Raw genomic sequence first — 17595 nt, 5'->3', positions numbered from 1 at the left:
AGGAAATTTTATAGGAAAGAAAGAAAATAGATGAAATGAGGTGCCCCCATTTCTTGAAGGCAAGGAAGTTAATCACTAACAAACCAACGCTGTTAGCCACGGATTGCAGGCAAAATATTTATCAAGATGGCGCTTAAAAAGCCTCTACGATGCTGCAGTCTATCACGTCTCGAGGAAGCCCATTCCATAGATTTATTTCTAGGTGGAAAAGAATATTTTTTGATTCATGAGAGTTGAAGCATTTCTCAACAATTTTGTAACCGTTTCCTCGCGTGTAATTTGAAGAGACTATTATGAAATATTTACTGCAGTCCATGTTATCAATGCCTTTGATGAATTTAAGCACCTGAATTAAGTCTCCTCTTAGTCTTCTTTGTGTTAACGGGAATATATTTAATTATTTAAGACGCTCTTCGTATGATTTGTTTCTTAAGCTTGGTATCATTTTTGTTACTCTACGCTGAACTCATTCTAATTTACTAATCAATGTCTTTCTGGTAATAGGGGCGCCATGCTTGAACGCAGTATTCCAAAAGGGGATGAACCAGGAAGTTATATAGAAATAGGATCATATCTTTAGATTTATATTCAAATGATCTGCCGATTAAGCCAATTGTTTTATTCGCTTTCTTTGCGACTTATGAACATTGTTGGTTAGGTTTTAAGCTACTCGATATTGTTACTCATAAATCACTTTCGTTGTCAACACTTTTAAGTTAGGTACCATTTAAAATATAATTTGCTTTCTCGTTTCTATACTCTATGCAAAGCACTTTGTACTTATCTGCATTAAAACTCATTTGCCAGGTTTGCCCTCACTCTGACAATTTGTCTAGATTTTTCTGTAATTTTATCACTTGTTCGTTAGAGACTACAGAATTCGCTATGGTGGTGTCATCAGCAAACTTCAATATTATACTGGTAACACCCTCATCTATGTCGTTTATATAAACAAGGAAGAGAACAGGTCCTAAAACTGATCCCTGTGGCACCCCGCTGGTTACGTTAGTCCACTTGGATGCTTTTCCATTTATTACTACTCTTTGTTTACGGTTGTTTAGCCAGTTTTCTACCCATCTCAACTCGTCGTCTTGGATACCGTGTGATTTTAGTTTAACCATTAAACGTTTGTGGGAGACTTTGTCGAAGGCCTTTTGAAAATCAAGATATATTATATCTACCGCTATACTCTCGCCATACTGGTTCAGAGTATCACAGAAGAAATCTAAGAAGTTCGTCAAACAAGAGCGTTTGTTCCGGAAGCCGTGTTGAGCATTTTTTTAAGTAAGTTCTTTTCTTCTAAGTGATTAACGAGTTTATCTCTTATTAGTATTTCAAGGATTTTGCATACGACTGAGGTTAAGCCAGTAATTACATGGTAAAGATTTACTGCCTTTTTTGAAAATCAGAGTTACGTTTGCACGTTTCCACTCATCAGGCACTGTACCGGACTGCAGGGATTTATTGAACAATACGGTCAGTGGTTTAACTAATTCGGATTTTGCTTCTTTTAAAATATGGAATGAGATCGTGTCAGGCCCGGGTGACTTGCTTACTTTAAGTTTATCGATGCATTTTGACAAGTCACTTGCTGTTATAGTCTTACGTATTACGTCTTACGTTGTTGTTATTAATTTGGACTGCTGGCACCGTAGGGATGTCGCTGAGGTTTTCTGTTGTAAATACTGAGGCAAAGAAAGTGTTTAGAATGTCACTAATTTTCTCCTCGTCGTTGGTGTAATCTCCATTTTCGTCAATTATAGGTGCAGTAGTTGAAGTAATCACTCTCTTCTGCCTGATAAAACTATAAAATTCCTTCGGGTTCGTTTTACTCTGGTTTGCAACATTTAACTCTGTGGACCTTTTGCTGTGTTTGATTAACCTCTTTGCTTTACGTCTCAACGAATCTAGTGCGTTCTTCGTTATTACTGAAGGATTTTAATCTGTTATGAGCATCCCTCTTGGCACGCAAGCATTCAGCTATTTGTGTGTTCCACCACTTAGGCTTAACGTTTTGAGTGGGACGACGATTTTTCATAGGTACGCATCTTTGCGCTGCTTTTAAGTACGAGGTGTGTCATTAAAGTTCCAGGACTGGTGCCACACAAGTTTTATTTCACATCCAGGCTACAAACTATAGGTTATCTCCTTCGAAGTAATCCCCCTGGCACCGCATGCACTTGTCCATCCTTCTCTGCCAGGCTTGCATGCACTGCTGGAAGGATTCTTGCGGGATGCTCCTCAGCTCCGTCGTCACGGCCTTTTTGATGTCGTCCGCATCATCAAAACGGGTCCCCTTCATGACCTCCTTGAGCTTGGGGAAGAGGAAGAAGTCGCACGGAGCGAGGTCAGGTGAGTAGGGCGGTTGCTCCAGCACGGCGATGTTCTTCTTGGCCAAGAACTCTCTGATGCTCAGGGCATTGTGAGCAGGCGCATTGTCGTGGTGAAGCAGCCACGAGTTGCCCTGCCACAACTCCCGCCTCTTCTCGCGCACTGCACGAAGCAGACGCCGCAGTACTTCTTTGTACACATGTTGGTTGACTGTCTGGCCCTGTGGCAAGAACTCGCAGTGGACGATGCCCCTCACATCGAAGAAAGCGATCAACATGACCTTGAAGCTGGACCTGGACTGCCTTGCTTTCTTCGGCCGTGGCGACGCCGGACTCTTCCATTGAAGGCTCTGGCGTTTGGTCTCCGGGTCGTACTCAAATACCCAGGACTCATCGCCGGTGATGACTCTCCTGAGCAAGTCTGGTTCAGTTTCCAGACGCTCGAGGATGTCCTGACACACCTGCATGCGTCGTCCCTTCTGGTCATCGTTCAGGAGTCTCGGCACCATCTTCGCACAGACTTTCCGCATGCCCAGATCTTCAGTGATAATCTTCCACACGCTGTTGTGGTTCATGCCAAGCTCATCTGCGATCTTTCGAACAGTCAACCGACGATCGTCACGCACCATCTGCTTGACACGCTCAACATTGGCCTCATTCCTGCTCGTTGAGGGTCTTCCACTCCTGGGGTCATCTTCCACGTCCTCCCGGCCCTCTTTGAACCTCTTGCACCACTCAAAAACACGTGAGCGTGATATATATCCATGAAAAAATTTCAGTGAGCATTAATATCTGTGGTGGTACGTAAGTAACTCCAGTCGATTTGGTTAAGCATTAATTTGAGTTTACTGAAATTTTCTTTTCTGTAGTCAGGGACTTTTTCTTTTTCTTATATTTGACTCGTTAGCCATGAAGTTTATAATGGTGATTGCATGAGGTGAGTCATGAGCATGTGACAAGAAGCTAAGTTTGAGTGAAAGTGAGGGTAAGCGTAAATGAGCTGAATGGAGAAAGTAAGCACGAGTTGAGAGAGTAATAGAGTGAGAATGGCTGTGGATAGGAAGTAATATGTAAGAATAAGTGTGAGTCAGCGCGAAGAAGGAAACAAACGTAAGTTAGATTACGAAAATAAACGAAAGATTAAGTGTGAGTGTGAAAGTTAGAGTTGTCATGGGAGTGAGTACTAATTAGAGTGGGAGAGAACGCAAATGGGAGTTAATGTGAAAGTTAACGAAAGATGAAGTGTGAGAGTGAGTAAGAGCGATCCTGAGGAATGTTAAGAATGGAAATGGAATGAGAATGAAATTATACGAGTGAGAGAGAGTGAGGAAGGATGAAGGGTAAACGATATGGAATGAGTGACGGGGAGAGCGAGGTATCACTCCTTTGTCTCTTTATTTTAGATAGATAAGGAGAGAGGCGAAGGGGAAGGAGGTTTGAGACAGGACGAAGGAGGAAGGGATGTACTGTGGAGTTGAAGGAGAAAGGAGAGGGGAGTTCGTAACGAGGGAAGGTGAGTACATGGGACAAGGAAGTGAAGGAAGGGTGAAGAAGGATGAGAGTACCAAGAGAAAGTAGGGAGAATAATTATAAGCAGAAAGGATGAGGAGAGAGTGAATAATTAGAGGTACAGAGGAAGTAGAAGGAAATAAGTATTCCCTTTTCCTGTCCCCTGCTCTCCTTTTCGTTCTTCCATCCAACCCCTTCCCACTTTTACCCCCTCCATCTTCTTGCCCCTTGTGCTCCCCTTCCCCCTTACATCTAGTCTTAAAGTAAATAATGATTTTTTTTTTTTACTTCTTTTGTTATATCTTTTCTTTCCTTTTTCTTTTTTTTATTTCTTATACATTTATTTTATTTTGTATTTTCCTCTATATATATGTATATATATATATATATATATATATATATATATATATATATATATATATATATATATATATATATATATATATATATATATATATATATATATATATATATATATATATATATATATATATATATATATATATATACTCGTATATATATATATATATATATATATATATATATATATATATATATATATATATATATATATATATATATATATATATATATATATATATATATATATATATATATATATATATATATATATATATATATATATATATATATATATATATATATATATATATATATATATATATATATATATATATATATATATATATATATATATATATATATATATATATATATATATATATATATATATATATATATATATATATATATATATATATATATATATATATATATATAACACGTATATATATATATATATATATATATATATATATATATATATATATATATATATATATATATATATATATATATATATATATATATATATATATATATATATACATATATATATATATATATATATATATATATATATATATATATATATATATATATATATATATATATATATATATACTCGTATATATATATATATATATATATATATATATATATATATATATATATATATATATATATATATATATATATATATATATATATATATATATATATATATATATATATATATATATATATATATATATAACACGTATATATATATATATATATATATATATATATATATATATATATATATATATATATATATATATATATATATACGAGTATATATATATACATATATATATATATATATATATATATATATATATATATATACTCGTATATATATATATATATATATATATATATATATATATATATATATGTGTGTGTGTGTGTGTGTGTGTGTGTGTGTGTGTGTGTGTGTGTGTGTGTGTGTGTGTGTGTGTGTACGTACTGTATCTCCATATCCGCGGCTGCGGATATATATATATATATATATATATATATATATATATATATATATATATATATATATATATATATATATATATATATATATATATATATATATATATATAATCCATTTTACCGCGGTATATCCATAGAACTATAGGTATCAGATCAATTACAATACCTAAGATGACACATGTAGTGTACTTGGGTGTAAAAGGCTAAGCAAGAAGTAAATAAGATAAGCAGGTGAAATAGTTGCAGTTTTCTTGCTGACTCCATGTTTGCAACAAAAATAGATAAATAAATAAATGAAATGAAATAAGTGAGCTATGGTAACGAGGGGCCGCAATGCTTCCTTATTTCGAGACCTTAATGGCTTGGCCCCGACTAACACGTACTTTGCAATGTAATTATTTTCAGTTGTTATGACATAAGAACTATATTTTTGGGCACTGGTTTATCACCTTATATTGCATCGTGTAGAAATAAGCATTATGATCACATGAATGACTGAAAAGTCATCTCAGTCACTTGACTGAAACTGGTTTGGTTCAAAGGTTCAAAAGCTTCGAAGCCTTGGTAGCGGTGAAGGCCCAGGAGAGACGACCAGTTAGTTAGAAAATATTTCATTACAACGAGGACGCAGAGATGGTGAGAGTAAGGTGCCTTGCCGTGGCTCTTCAAGTGCTCTGTGCAGTTTATGGTGCTCACGGTACGTCAAAAGAAGCATCTTATGCATTTACTAAGCTAACGCCTTGCCCATGCTGTGTGTGCCAGTACAGACTGACAGGCCTGACCTGATTACAAACGTTGTTGTGATCATTACATGTAACACGCAAGAAACATTCTCATTAAGACGATGATTTTTCTCATTGAATGTTCTTAGGAATTATGAATTTGGTGTGAGGTGTTATGAGGTACTTCGTGGGTGAGTTTCAGTGAAAGATTATACAGAGGCAATGTGATTGACATAACCCCTTAAATGGTCTGCTGTCGGTGATATGTATATAGATAAGATTGACAGTCCTATCCCTGTTTGGAGAAATTAATATCATTCTAGTGTTTACCCTGAACTAAGGACGTTCTGCATCTGTGATCGTTTTTATAACATGAATCTGTCCTTTAGTGACCGGCCTCAGTAAAACTCATCCATACCAAGATCTGTGATGTGCGCTATGAGAGTGTAATACATAGCATTTATTGGATGAATGTACTGCGAAGCGTTGAAAGATAGTGGCAGGGTTATTCTCGAAAACGATTTATGACAGAAATACTGGAGAAGGAAAAAAATATTAGAACAATCTCAGATACACTCCCCGTAAAACAAGTACTTATCGCTAAGGATTAAAGGCAAACGCCAAAAAATAAATAAATAAATAAATAAATATAAGGTGTGTGTGTGTATAAAATTTACCTCTTTTCTTATCAAAGTGAGCCGTGCTCATTTTAAACCTGCTAATAATTCAAATCATTGCTATGCATATAGCACTTACCAGTGATGACATTCATTGTCTTGAATCCGTATTATAAAGCATTGAATAATGTCGGCAGTGAATCATTGCGTTATGGAGACTAAAAAGTGCCTTCCTTTTTCACGCATTACATCTACAGTTATGATGCATACCTTGGTCTTACGTCCACCACATACATACTATTATAGCAAAAAAACAGTGTAACATGCCCTTTGTAAAACTCCATCTACAAGCTTCTAACATGATCGTCGTTTGCAGGTATCACCACAAATGAGAATGAGGCGCCTCGGTCAGCAACTCATAGCCTCAGTCGTAACCTCGAGCGTCAGTCAAAACATATCTCAGGCCCAGAAGTCATAACTGAAGGCTTTCCTCAAAGTTTGCCATGGGACGTGACGCCAAATGGAACTGCCGAGGTTGTAGACATAACCCTTCCATCTTCTCACAGAAAAGGTGATTTAGCAACAACCACTGAATACCATATCGAAGCAGAGTCTTCCCATGAAGACCAAATACGAAAAGTACAGGACTATGACCACGGCCACAGTGTGCCGCCAGCCACCTCACTCGCCGTCACGATACAAGCTGCGACGCTCCTACCCACCAGCACCATAACACCAATCAACAGTAGACAAACCACCATCATACTGACGACCACTGAACCGACGACCATTGAACTGACGATCACGGAGACGACGACCATGACACCGACGACCCCAGAAACGACGACCTCAGAAGTGACAACCACGTCACTGCAGACAGAAACGACCACGAATCGGACGACCACGGAACCAACGACTTCAAAAATGAAGACCACAGTACTAACGGCCATAGAAACAACGACTGCATCACCGACGGCGATCACGACATCGACGCCCACGTTAGCAAAGATGCGAGCAGCATCAGCTCCCTCTCCCACCACCACATCAGCATCATATGGTAGTGGTTTCGACGGAGAGCAAATTATCCATCGCCAACAATTACCTAGACGCTGCCCGGTCACGCCAACAGAAAACGCCATAAAAAAAAGGAAAAAGAAGAGCGTTCTTCATTTAACAGACGTCGAGGACATTACTGAACATAATAACAAGGTTTTTTCCACATCGCCAGCTTCTAATGACAAGCTAAGCGAAGGAAGATATGTGAAGGATGCAGCACTTTCCCCAGAGGGTGCAGAGAATCCTATTACCGAAGAAGACGAGAAGGAGGAAGAGCTTGTGAAGGCGACCATTCAGCAATTGAAAGCACTGATACAAGGAAAGCACAGAAACGAAACCACAAGGAAGCATAAGGAGAATGATGCACATTTAAGCAATCACTTACGCTTTATGACCTTCACCAATTTAGACAAGATACGAAAGATGGGGAAAAAGAAGAAAACTACAGGTAAGTTCAAGCTGGACGAACTCACCACCAAGGGATCAATAGTATCTCTCTCTCTCTCTCTCTCTCTCGAGAGAGAGAGAGAGAGAGAGAGAGAGAGAGAGAGAGAGAGAGAGAGAGAGAGAGAGAGAGAGAGAGAGAGAGAGAGAGAGAGAGAACGAACGAACGAACTTGAATACAGAATATGTGGACTGTCCTCGATATGTTTACAGAAGCCTGCCTAAACTGTTACATTTCATATCATATATGAATTGAATCATCACATTTATCTTCAGAAGTTACCCTTGAAAATTTGTGAATTATTAGCTTGTAACACAAAATATGAAGTTTGCGTGATAAACTCTTATTTCGTTCGAGTCCATATTGCGTGAAAATTCATTATCAACAAACGTTATTGACTATGATTTGGTGTTATTTTAGAGTGTATGGGTGTGCGTTTGTGTGACCTTTACACCTGAGCACAGAACATCCCCACAACAGAACCACCCACCGCCAGTACGACAACTTTAGCAACAACAATGCCACAAATCATCCAAGGGGTTCGCCCAACGCCGGATATGGACAGCAGGGAGAACATGAAATCATCTAATGAAGAAAGTTTTCCCGAGAACGCAAGCCGCTCCGACAATGACACGTACTTCAGTACCCTCAAGTTTCTCAAAGAAGTGAAGATGGAAGGTAGGTTAAGCATAATATCCACTTTGTTTTCGCTTGCCGCATCATTGATGCTGCAGAGGATGGTCAACCGAAGATTTTGTAACATGAATATTGTTTTCCGGCTCTTATGTTTCATATGTTTCAGTTAAGAATATCTTGATGTTTAATGATTGGCGTTTTTTTTTTTTCTGTGTGTGTGTGTGTGTGTGTGTGTGTGTGTGTGTCAGTGTGTCCGAAAGGAGGAGGGCTTCGTCAACACAACACTTCTGAAGCATCATAGTTACTTTTTTTTTTTTTTATACATTCCTAGCCTATTATTGTTGAAACATCATTGTTACTTTTTTAAATACATTCCTAACCTATCAGTGTCCGCCAGCTAAATGGAAGTTACCAGGATCTTCACTCTTTGAATTGTTCTTATGTCATATAGATTTAGGTTTTCTTTTTGCGTCAAAGTTGCTTTTCCATGCTTTCAATGTTTCAACCTTTAGGTTGAAAGTAAATTAGAATTTTAATATGTCTAAAGTTTTATGAGTAGTTATTAGATACTATTCAAGCCAGATGGACATTTTCCCACTTTGTTCATGGGTCCCTTTACTCCTCGAAAATTAGTATATTGATATATAGACGAAATAGATGATCTTAGGTTTTATTTATCAATTTATATTTTTTTATTCCATCTACAATAACAAAAAAACACCACCCACGAATTCCACGACCTCAGCCACAAGACTTCCCGAGGTACACGAACTTCCCACAACGCCGGAACTGAAACAAGAGATTAACCTGAACCAGTCTAGCGAGAAACCTTCCGACGGGGACTTGTACTTGGAAACACGCAAGTACCTCGAAGGAATGAGGGAGATGACACGCAATTTTTCATCAGGTAGGTGGATTAATTACAATAAGTGTAACCTTGTTTCTCTTGAGTTTGGTAGAAGGTAATAGTACATTAGTTTTATTGCGCTGAAAGGGCTTAATTGAGAGCTGTTAATATTGTGTCGATATCGCTTCATGAGACTGCTATGGAAATGTTTAGATGATTATACATAATGTTTGCATGTATGTATGATACATATAGTTCTATAACTACTACTAACACTACCACCACCTCCACTACTATTACTGCTGCTGCTGCTGCTGCTGCTGCTACTACTACTACTACTACTACTACTACTACTACTACTACTACTACTACTACTACCACTACTAACACCACCACTACCACCAGCGCCACCACCACTACTACCACTACCACCATTACTACCACTACCACCACTACTACCACTACCACCACTACAAATACCACTACTACTACTACTACTACTACTACTACCACTACCATAACTACCACTACCATTACCACTACTATTACTACTACTACCACCACCAGCGCCAGCACCACTACTACCACTACCACAACTACCACTACCATTATCACTACTATTACTACTACTACTACTACTACTACCACCAGCGCCACCACCACCACCACCACCACCAGCACTATTACTATTACTACTACTATTACTGTTATTGCTGCTAGTGCTATTATATACAGATGATTTGTATATAAAACAGAGAATCGTTGAATATATAGATGAAGGTACAGTGTAACAAAACATGTTCTTCCATACATTCCACGTGAAGCATCTGTCCTTCGTGCGACAGGGAATGGTAAATTTCAAAATCTTCAAAGTTTCATGTGCATTTGTTAAACACTATTCAACCCATTTCGTTCATAGGTCTCGATACATCTCGAAAATGAAGATATAGATTTATAAAGGAAATAGATGATCTGTTTTATTTATCTATCATTTTTATTCCATGTACAACCACAGCACCACCCACAGATTCCACGACCTCAGCCCCAAAACTTCCCAAGGTGCACGAACTTCCCACAACACCGGAACTGAAACGAGAGATTAACCTGAATCAGTCTAGCGAGAAACCTTCCGACAGGGACTTGTACTTGGAAACACGCAAGTACCTCGAAGGAGTGAGGGAGAGGACACGCAACCATTTATTAGGTAGGTGGATTAATTGCAATAAATGTAGCCTTACTACGCTTAAGTTTGGTAGAAGGTAAAAGTACATAGCGACAGGCCCTGACTTAGCGTGAAGGAGAGCTGCTATTGTAGCTGTTGTCGATATCGCATCATGAGACATAATTATGCAAATTTTTGTGTGAGAGATATAATTTTGTAACACTACTACTACTACTACTACTACTACTACTATATATAGATACAAATACAGTCTAATATAGCATACAGTTTACTCATTCATTATTATATTTTCTCTCTTCATCACTACCATCACCACAAACAACAACCCTCACTCACTCATACTCAAAACCTACTCCACTTTCCACACTGAACACACACACACACACACACACACACACACACACACACACACACACACACACACACTTTCGCGGATGTAAACACACCTGCACCGCCGCCACTACCACCATCACCATCGCCAGGAATTAACAATAATCCTGCACCAGAAAACACCATCACTACCACTCCCAGTACAACAACAACAACAGCATCAACAAGAGCCAGCACTGGCGCTACATACCCGACCATTGACACGTCGCTTGCTGCATATCCAATGATGCACGCCATGTATCCGCTCCCAACCTCCATTAGCCAGGATCCACTGCAATTCACTCCAAATGTCTCCAATATTACAACAAACACGACAGTTTTTAATACACCACCATCGTTAGCAGCATCATCCTCCACTAACATCACATCACCATCCTTAGCAAGATCCTCAACTAACATCACGACATCACCATCACCATTGTTAGCGACAACGAAATCCACTAACTCCACAACTTCAACCACTGAAATGTTCGCCGCCTATTCAGTGCATGCTGTGTATCCACTTCTGCTAACCTTAGACACATCAGACACAACGGCAAATACGACTCCAAATACCCCACCAGCTTTAGCTGCGGCATCCTCCATCAACACTACAATATCAAAAGTGTCATCTGTCAGTGGATCAAATAACAAGGCCACGACTTCACTGCCGTCATCCTCTCCTCCTCCATTAGAAATCATTACCACCGTATCACTAACATCGGCTTCACTAGTAAGCGAGGGCACATCACCGGCATCATCCTCTCCTCCACAACCAAAAGTTATTACCACCGTATCTCTAACATCGGCATCGGAAAAGCCCTCATTAGCAATGAATACCACTGCTTCAGGCATTAACACAACCACGCCACCATCGCCATCCCCATACCCATCCCCATCTCTACCACCACCAGCACCGGATACTTGGCCTGTCATAAGCACCACTTGGTCAACACAGACACGAATGACGAATGACACTGCACCGGTACACACCTACACCTCCAATATCACCACCACCACTGATAACATTGCTGCTATTACTAATAGTTCTGTCAAACATACATCCACATTATCCACAAACACCACCACCAATTTCACTACATCAAGATCAAAAACCACAACTGCCGTACCAGTATCCACCATCAGCATCACCACACCGTCACTAACAGCAGCAGCAGTGAACCCCACTGTCATCACGGCTCACGCAAGTCTCAAGGAAGCGACCAGCATTATCCACAAAGACATGTCGACATCAACAGGTACGGGCCGCGCCCCTTCCCTGCTCCTCTCTTTCCCCAAGCATGTTGTGGCTACATGTGAATAGGCAAGGGTTAATGAAGGGCATTTTGGAATGGGTTCAGTACACAAGCAGGAACAAAGTAGCCTTAGTGATTGCTATTCGAGGGAAAAAAAAATGCGTATGAAAAAGATAAGATGTCTTATGGTTGCAAATTGAAGTGAGTGATAATGCGTGGGTGTGTCTTACCAGTCTTACAGTAATTGCAAGTCACTGATAACTACTGGGGCACAAAAGTATAGGAGCGGCCTTTGATTGATGCGGTAATAGCTACCAAAAAGCTGTTATGAAAGGATAAAAAAATATATATTAGACTAAGAATCTATTATCTTTGCAGTGCTACTGCTGGGGATATCCCTGATCGGAGTGGTGGTTTTGATAGTGGGAGGAATTGTGCTGTACGTCACCCACCGGAAGCGGCGTGCACTGCAGGGCAGGGCACTGACTCCAGGGCGATACACACCCCGCAACTGGCACCAAAGTGAGGATCGTCACTCCCACAGCTGTATGCAGAGGGACTTCCATATTCAGGGTTTTTTTTTTTTTTCACTCTTGCATATATATATATATATATATATATATATATATATATATATATATATATATATATATATATATATATATATATATATATATATATATATATATATATATATATATATATATATATATATATATATATATATATATATATATATATATATATATATATATATATATATATTTATTTATTTATTTATTTATTTATTTATTTATTTATTTATTTATTTATTTATTTATTTATTTATTTATTTATTTATTTATTTATTTATTTATTTATTTATTTAATCTGTATTACGAAAAGAAGAAAAAATGGAGTAACACACAAGAACACACGTGCGAGTATGAGGAAGTTTTAGTGAACGTGTGATTGCATAAATTTTAAACTTCTGGTTATTTATTGTAGGTTCACATTTTTAGGGTCTCTCAGTTCCACACTGTATAAGCGAATTGGAGGAAAAAGTTTCAAAACCGTAACATATCTGAAAACATGCTGATAGATTTTAAAGTAATCAGTACCGTACTCTAATCCACCGATTAACCACCAACTGATACAAAGCATTTTGACATTAGTTACCCACCCAAGATATATATACTCTGTAATGGCAGCATAGTGAATCATGCAGCGTAAACTTAACCAAAATAAGTTTAGCATATGAGTCGCAGGTATGTTTTGTAAAGAATAATACGATGATTAAGCGGAATGCATACTTCATCGTGATTTGCTAAGCTACTTCATTTGAGTTGACACAGCAGGAAATCTTTGACAGACCTTATAAAGCTGAAATACTTCACGTACTAGAGCAGAGTTCCAGTGATCTGACAAGTTACCCCTGCAACCCCGTAAGGGTATGTAAAAGATTCTAGAGAAAAATCTTTTATTGACTACTATAGATTAGGCGAAATATCCAGCGTGGAATCAATGGTCGATGAAGAGCGGCGTCTTCCTAATAAGCGACCACACTAGCACATTTTTTCATCTATTTTCTGAAAATCGACAATTTCTTGAGTGCGCCCCGTCACGCGCGCAGCAGCCTTTCGTCATCACTTTCATAGACAGTAAATAAACATGCCAGTCACTGCTCTGCACTTTATTAAAAGTTTTGTAAATCGTAAACAAACTAAACGAGCTAAGGATATCCAGCACGCAGTAGTAAAGAAACAGAGACCTTCCAAAAATGAAAACATCTGTTGAGTCATGCGAGCCATTGTTTGCAGATATATATCTACAAATTATATGTAACAACATGTGAAATTAAGAGATTTTATGTATGTATTTTTTTCTTATGTAAAATCTTTTTTTTTTTTTTTTTTTCAAAAACAAAAAGGTTTACTTAGAATATCTTTATATCATATACAACAAAAGTTAACGGTAACCCTCCTCCGTGAAAGCGATCACTTCCGTTTGACGATGCAGACGGAAAAAGAGGAAGGAGAGAGGTAAAAGTTGACGGAAACCGGAATTGACGAAAAAAAATTGACGGAAAATGTGCGAGTGCGACGGTACCTTGTGGGCACCATGACCGTGCAACATGTCTCACCTTAGGTTACCATTGTAATTATGTCTTCAGCCGTCTAACGCATAATAATGTTCCACTTTTATAAAAAAAAAAAAAAAAAAGCAACGTTGAAGCATCCTGCGTAAGCATAAATCAAATATCGAAAACATTAAACAAAGTTAGCAGAGGCAAAGTAGGATGTGAAGATTGCCTGTTTATTGATTTCATGAAAGACACAGGAAATCTACTGGAAAATTTTGCAATTCCTTATATATATATATATATATATATATATATATATATATATATATATATATATATATATATATATATATATATATATATATATATATATATATATATATATATATATATATATATAAGATAAAATAAACAAATGCGCCACGACAAAGAGAGCAGCAGTAGTAGCAAAGGCAATAGGAGCAGCAAGAGTAGTAGTAGTAGTAGTAGTAGTAGTAGCAGCAGCTGGAGTAGTAGTGGTAGTAGTAGTGGTAGTAGTAGTAGTAGTAGTAGTAGTAGTAGTAGTAGTATTTGGAGCAGTAGCAGTAGTAGTAGTAGTAATAGTAGTAGTAGTAGCAGTAACAGTAATGGCACGAACACCAGTAGTAGTAGTAGTGGCAGCAGTTATAGTAGTGGCAGAAGTAATAGTAGTAGTAGTAGTAGTAGTAGTAGTGGTGGCAGAAGTAGTAGTAGTAGTAGTAGAAGTAGTAGTAGCAGCAGCAGCAGCAGGTGCTGCTGCTGCTGCTGCAGAAACAGTAGTAATAGTACCAGCAGGAGCAGTAATAGTAGTAGTAGCAGTAGTAGTAATAGTAGCTGAAGTAGCAGCAGCACTAATAGTAGTAGTAGTAGCAGTAGTAGTAGTAGTGTAGCAGCAGCATCCGTAATAAGAGCAGCAGCAGCAATAATAGCAGTGAAAGTAGTAGTAGTAGTAGTAGTAGTAGTAGATGGTGGTGGTGGTGGTAGTGGTAGTTGCAATAGTGGCGACGGAAGGAGGGCGAGTAATCTAAGTATTGTCTTGCTTCACAGATGTCTGAGCACGTGGACCGGAAGTGATGATATACAGTAATATGGTTTTGGGATGCGGCGTGGTGGCGCTGGTGAGGAACGAATATTTGTAACTTGACCTGATTTGTTATTTTCTTGTGTTTTCAGTGCATTATAAGCTAAATAAATGTTACTTTGATGCAATATATGGCTATCTGTGGATACCAAAAAGACTGCCTTCAATCACACAGGGCACCATCAAGGATGATTCTGATTTTTCAGTGTTTATTTTCCCTGGCGACAGTATTAAGTACGCGCTTGGAAAAGGTAAAGACATCTGAACAAAATATATATGATATGTTGCTGATAGAGGATATAATTGGAGGCAAGTGCCTGGCAACAATAACTGGCACATGTATGTACACACGACATGACCCTTTTGGCCGTGATAAGGTTTCCACCTATAGCTTGGGAATGGTAGAGGAGGGAGGGAGGTCAGGATCCCCTCCCACAGGTGTCGCCGCCGCATCACACAGGAACACGTATACACAAACTCCCAGGAAGCTACAGTAACAATGGGAAAAACCAAAGACTAAGCAATAATTTTGTAGGTTAAGTAAAATGTTTCGCTGAATACATATAACCTCAAAGTATTCCATAGTGAATTATACAATATTTCTTAGTGTGGCAACTTGATGCCAGTAACTTTCCGCACTCGAAAATTAGGAAAAAGCCGAAGTGCCAGAGAAGCGTTGTGTCGAAGTCAGTGCCAGCAGTCTTGGGTGATAGATAACATCGAACGATTTGAAGTAACTCTTAATGAATATCAATAATTGTATGAAACCTTGAAAATGATAATAATAATAATCTTTATACGAAATTGGGTACATATTTCAAAAGCAAGCGTTGAACATGATTATCTTTCATCAGTATATGAAGTACACTGGAATTACTTTCATCGATGTTAGCAACGAAGAGGAGAACAAACACAAGTGGGAAAGGAGTGATGGCCTTCAAGGGGCGGAAGGCAGAGCCCACGTGAAGAGATCGTGGCGGAGGTGCACGGACGGCGACGGGACAACTCCAAGGGCATCACAGAGCCACCTTCCTAATGATCAGGCAGCCTTCAGCACAGGGGTAAGATGGCCGAGGAGAACAGCTGAATAGGAAGAAAGACTTCCTTGGAGGAAAACCATAGTTATACAAACAATGTATTCGAAAAGTAGAGCCTTATATTTATTTATAAAATTTATTTATAGATCGGATCGCTCCGAAACTGCAAGCTGAGGCGCAATGTTCGCTTGATCAAGTTAACGTGACATGGTTTTATCCAAAGAATATTACACTAACTGTCAACAATAAACAATATAATTTAAAAGATACTGATGCGCGGAAGGATAAACTCAGAAATCATTTATAATATTACACAAAATGGTATCATATGGCTCATGTACAATATTTACTGTGTTATGCCTTGAAGTAATCATAATCATAACCAGTTCCAGTTACACAGAACGATTTTGTATCCTGTGTGAGAATTATGCGTCCACCCGATGAGGATTTATGAGAAACTCGAGAGTTGAAAGACCGTATTATTACATCACGCAGGACTGGCAGGATGACACATCTGATTCACATTTTGAGAACCTTTGAATGGTCATTATATGAACCGAAGGAATTTTGAGTGATTAAGGTTCTACAATGTAGGTATTGGGACCAAGGGGGTGCAGGACTGCTAGCTAGTGCAGTTAAATAAGATGTTGATACTCGTAATTGTAAGTCCTTAGCATGATTTCTGTAACTGGAATGCTAGGTCATAAGCTGCTGCTGTGCGAACAAGAGTAATTGCATCATTAGGTTATGAATCATCATCTCGTATAAGTGTGTGGGTGGGTGGATGGGTGGGAGGGTTGATGAGTATGAGTGTAGCGTGTGTGCGTGTGGGTGTATGTGGGTGGATGGGTAGGTGGGGTGGGTGTTAGTGAGTGAGTGGGTATGAGTATGCGTGGATGGATGAGTATGTGTGTGTGTGTGTGTGTGTGTGTGTGTGTGTGTGTGTGTGTGTGCGCGCGCGTGCGCCTGCGTGTGTGGATAGGTGGATTGATGATGACTGTGTGTGCGCCGTGTGTGTTGGTGGGTGGATGGGTGTGAGTG

General features: G+C 38.4%; 1 protein-coding gene across 1 annotated transcript; it reads left to right on the top strand.

Moving 5' to 3' along the window:
* Positions 1-5785: 5785 nt before the first annotated feature.
* Positions 5786-15645, top strand: LOC135101055 (mucin-2-like). Its single transcript, XM_064004629.1, has 8 exons — positions 5786-5922; positions 6941-8068; positions 8546-8743; positions 9447-9608; positions 10564-10752; positions 11214-12359; positions 12735-12878; positions 15484-15645. Exons 1-8 carry the CDS (start codon positions 5859-5861, stop codon positions 15489-15491), a joined length of 3039 nt encoding a protein of 1012 aa, XP_063860699.1. The 5' UTR covers positions 5786-5858; the 3' UTR covers positions 15492-15645.
* The last annotated feature ends 1950 nt before the right edge of the window (positions 15646-17595 follow it).

This window comes from Scylla paramamosain, chromosome 6 (genome assembly GCF_035594125.1).
Source record: "Scylla paramamosain isolate STU-SP2022 chromosome 6, ASM3559412v1, whole genome shotgun sequence".
In the NCBI taxonomy this organism is placed as follows: domain Eukaryota; kingdom Metazoa; phylum Arthropoda; class Malacostraca; order Decapoda; family Portunidae; genus Scylla; species Scylla paramamosain.
This window is presented reverse-complemented; position numbering and strand designations above follow the sequence as displayed.

Bases quoted from the DNA above. Each gene is read 5' to 3' on its own strand.
- LOC135101055 (XM_064004629.1), top strand. From the start codon at position 5,859: ATGGTGAGAGTAAGGTGCCTTGCCGTGGCTCTTCAAGTGCTCTGTGCA. The intron at 9,609-10,563 runs GTAGGTGGATTA...GTACAACCACAG, and splicing joins GACACGCAATTTTTCATCAG to CACCACCCACAGATTCCACG. The intron at 12,360-12,734 runs GTACGGGCCGCG...TTATCTTTGCAG, and splicing joins AGACATGTCGACATCAACAG to TGCTACTGCTGGGGATATCC.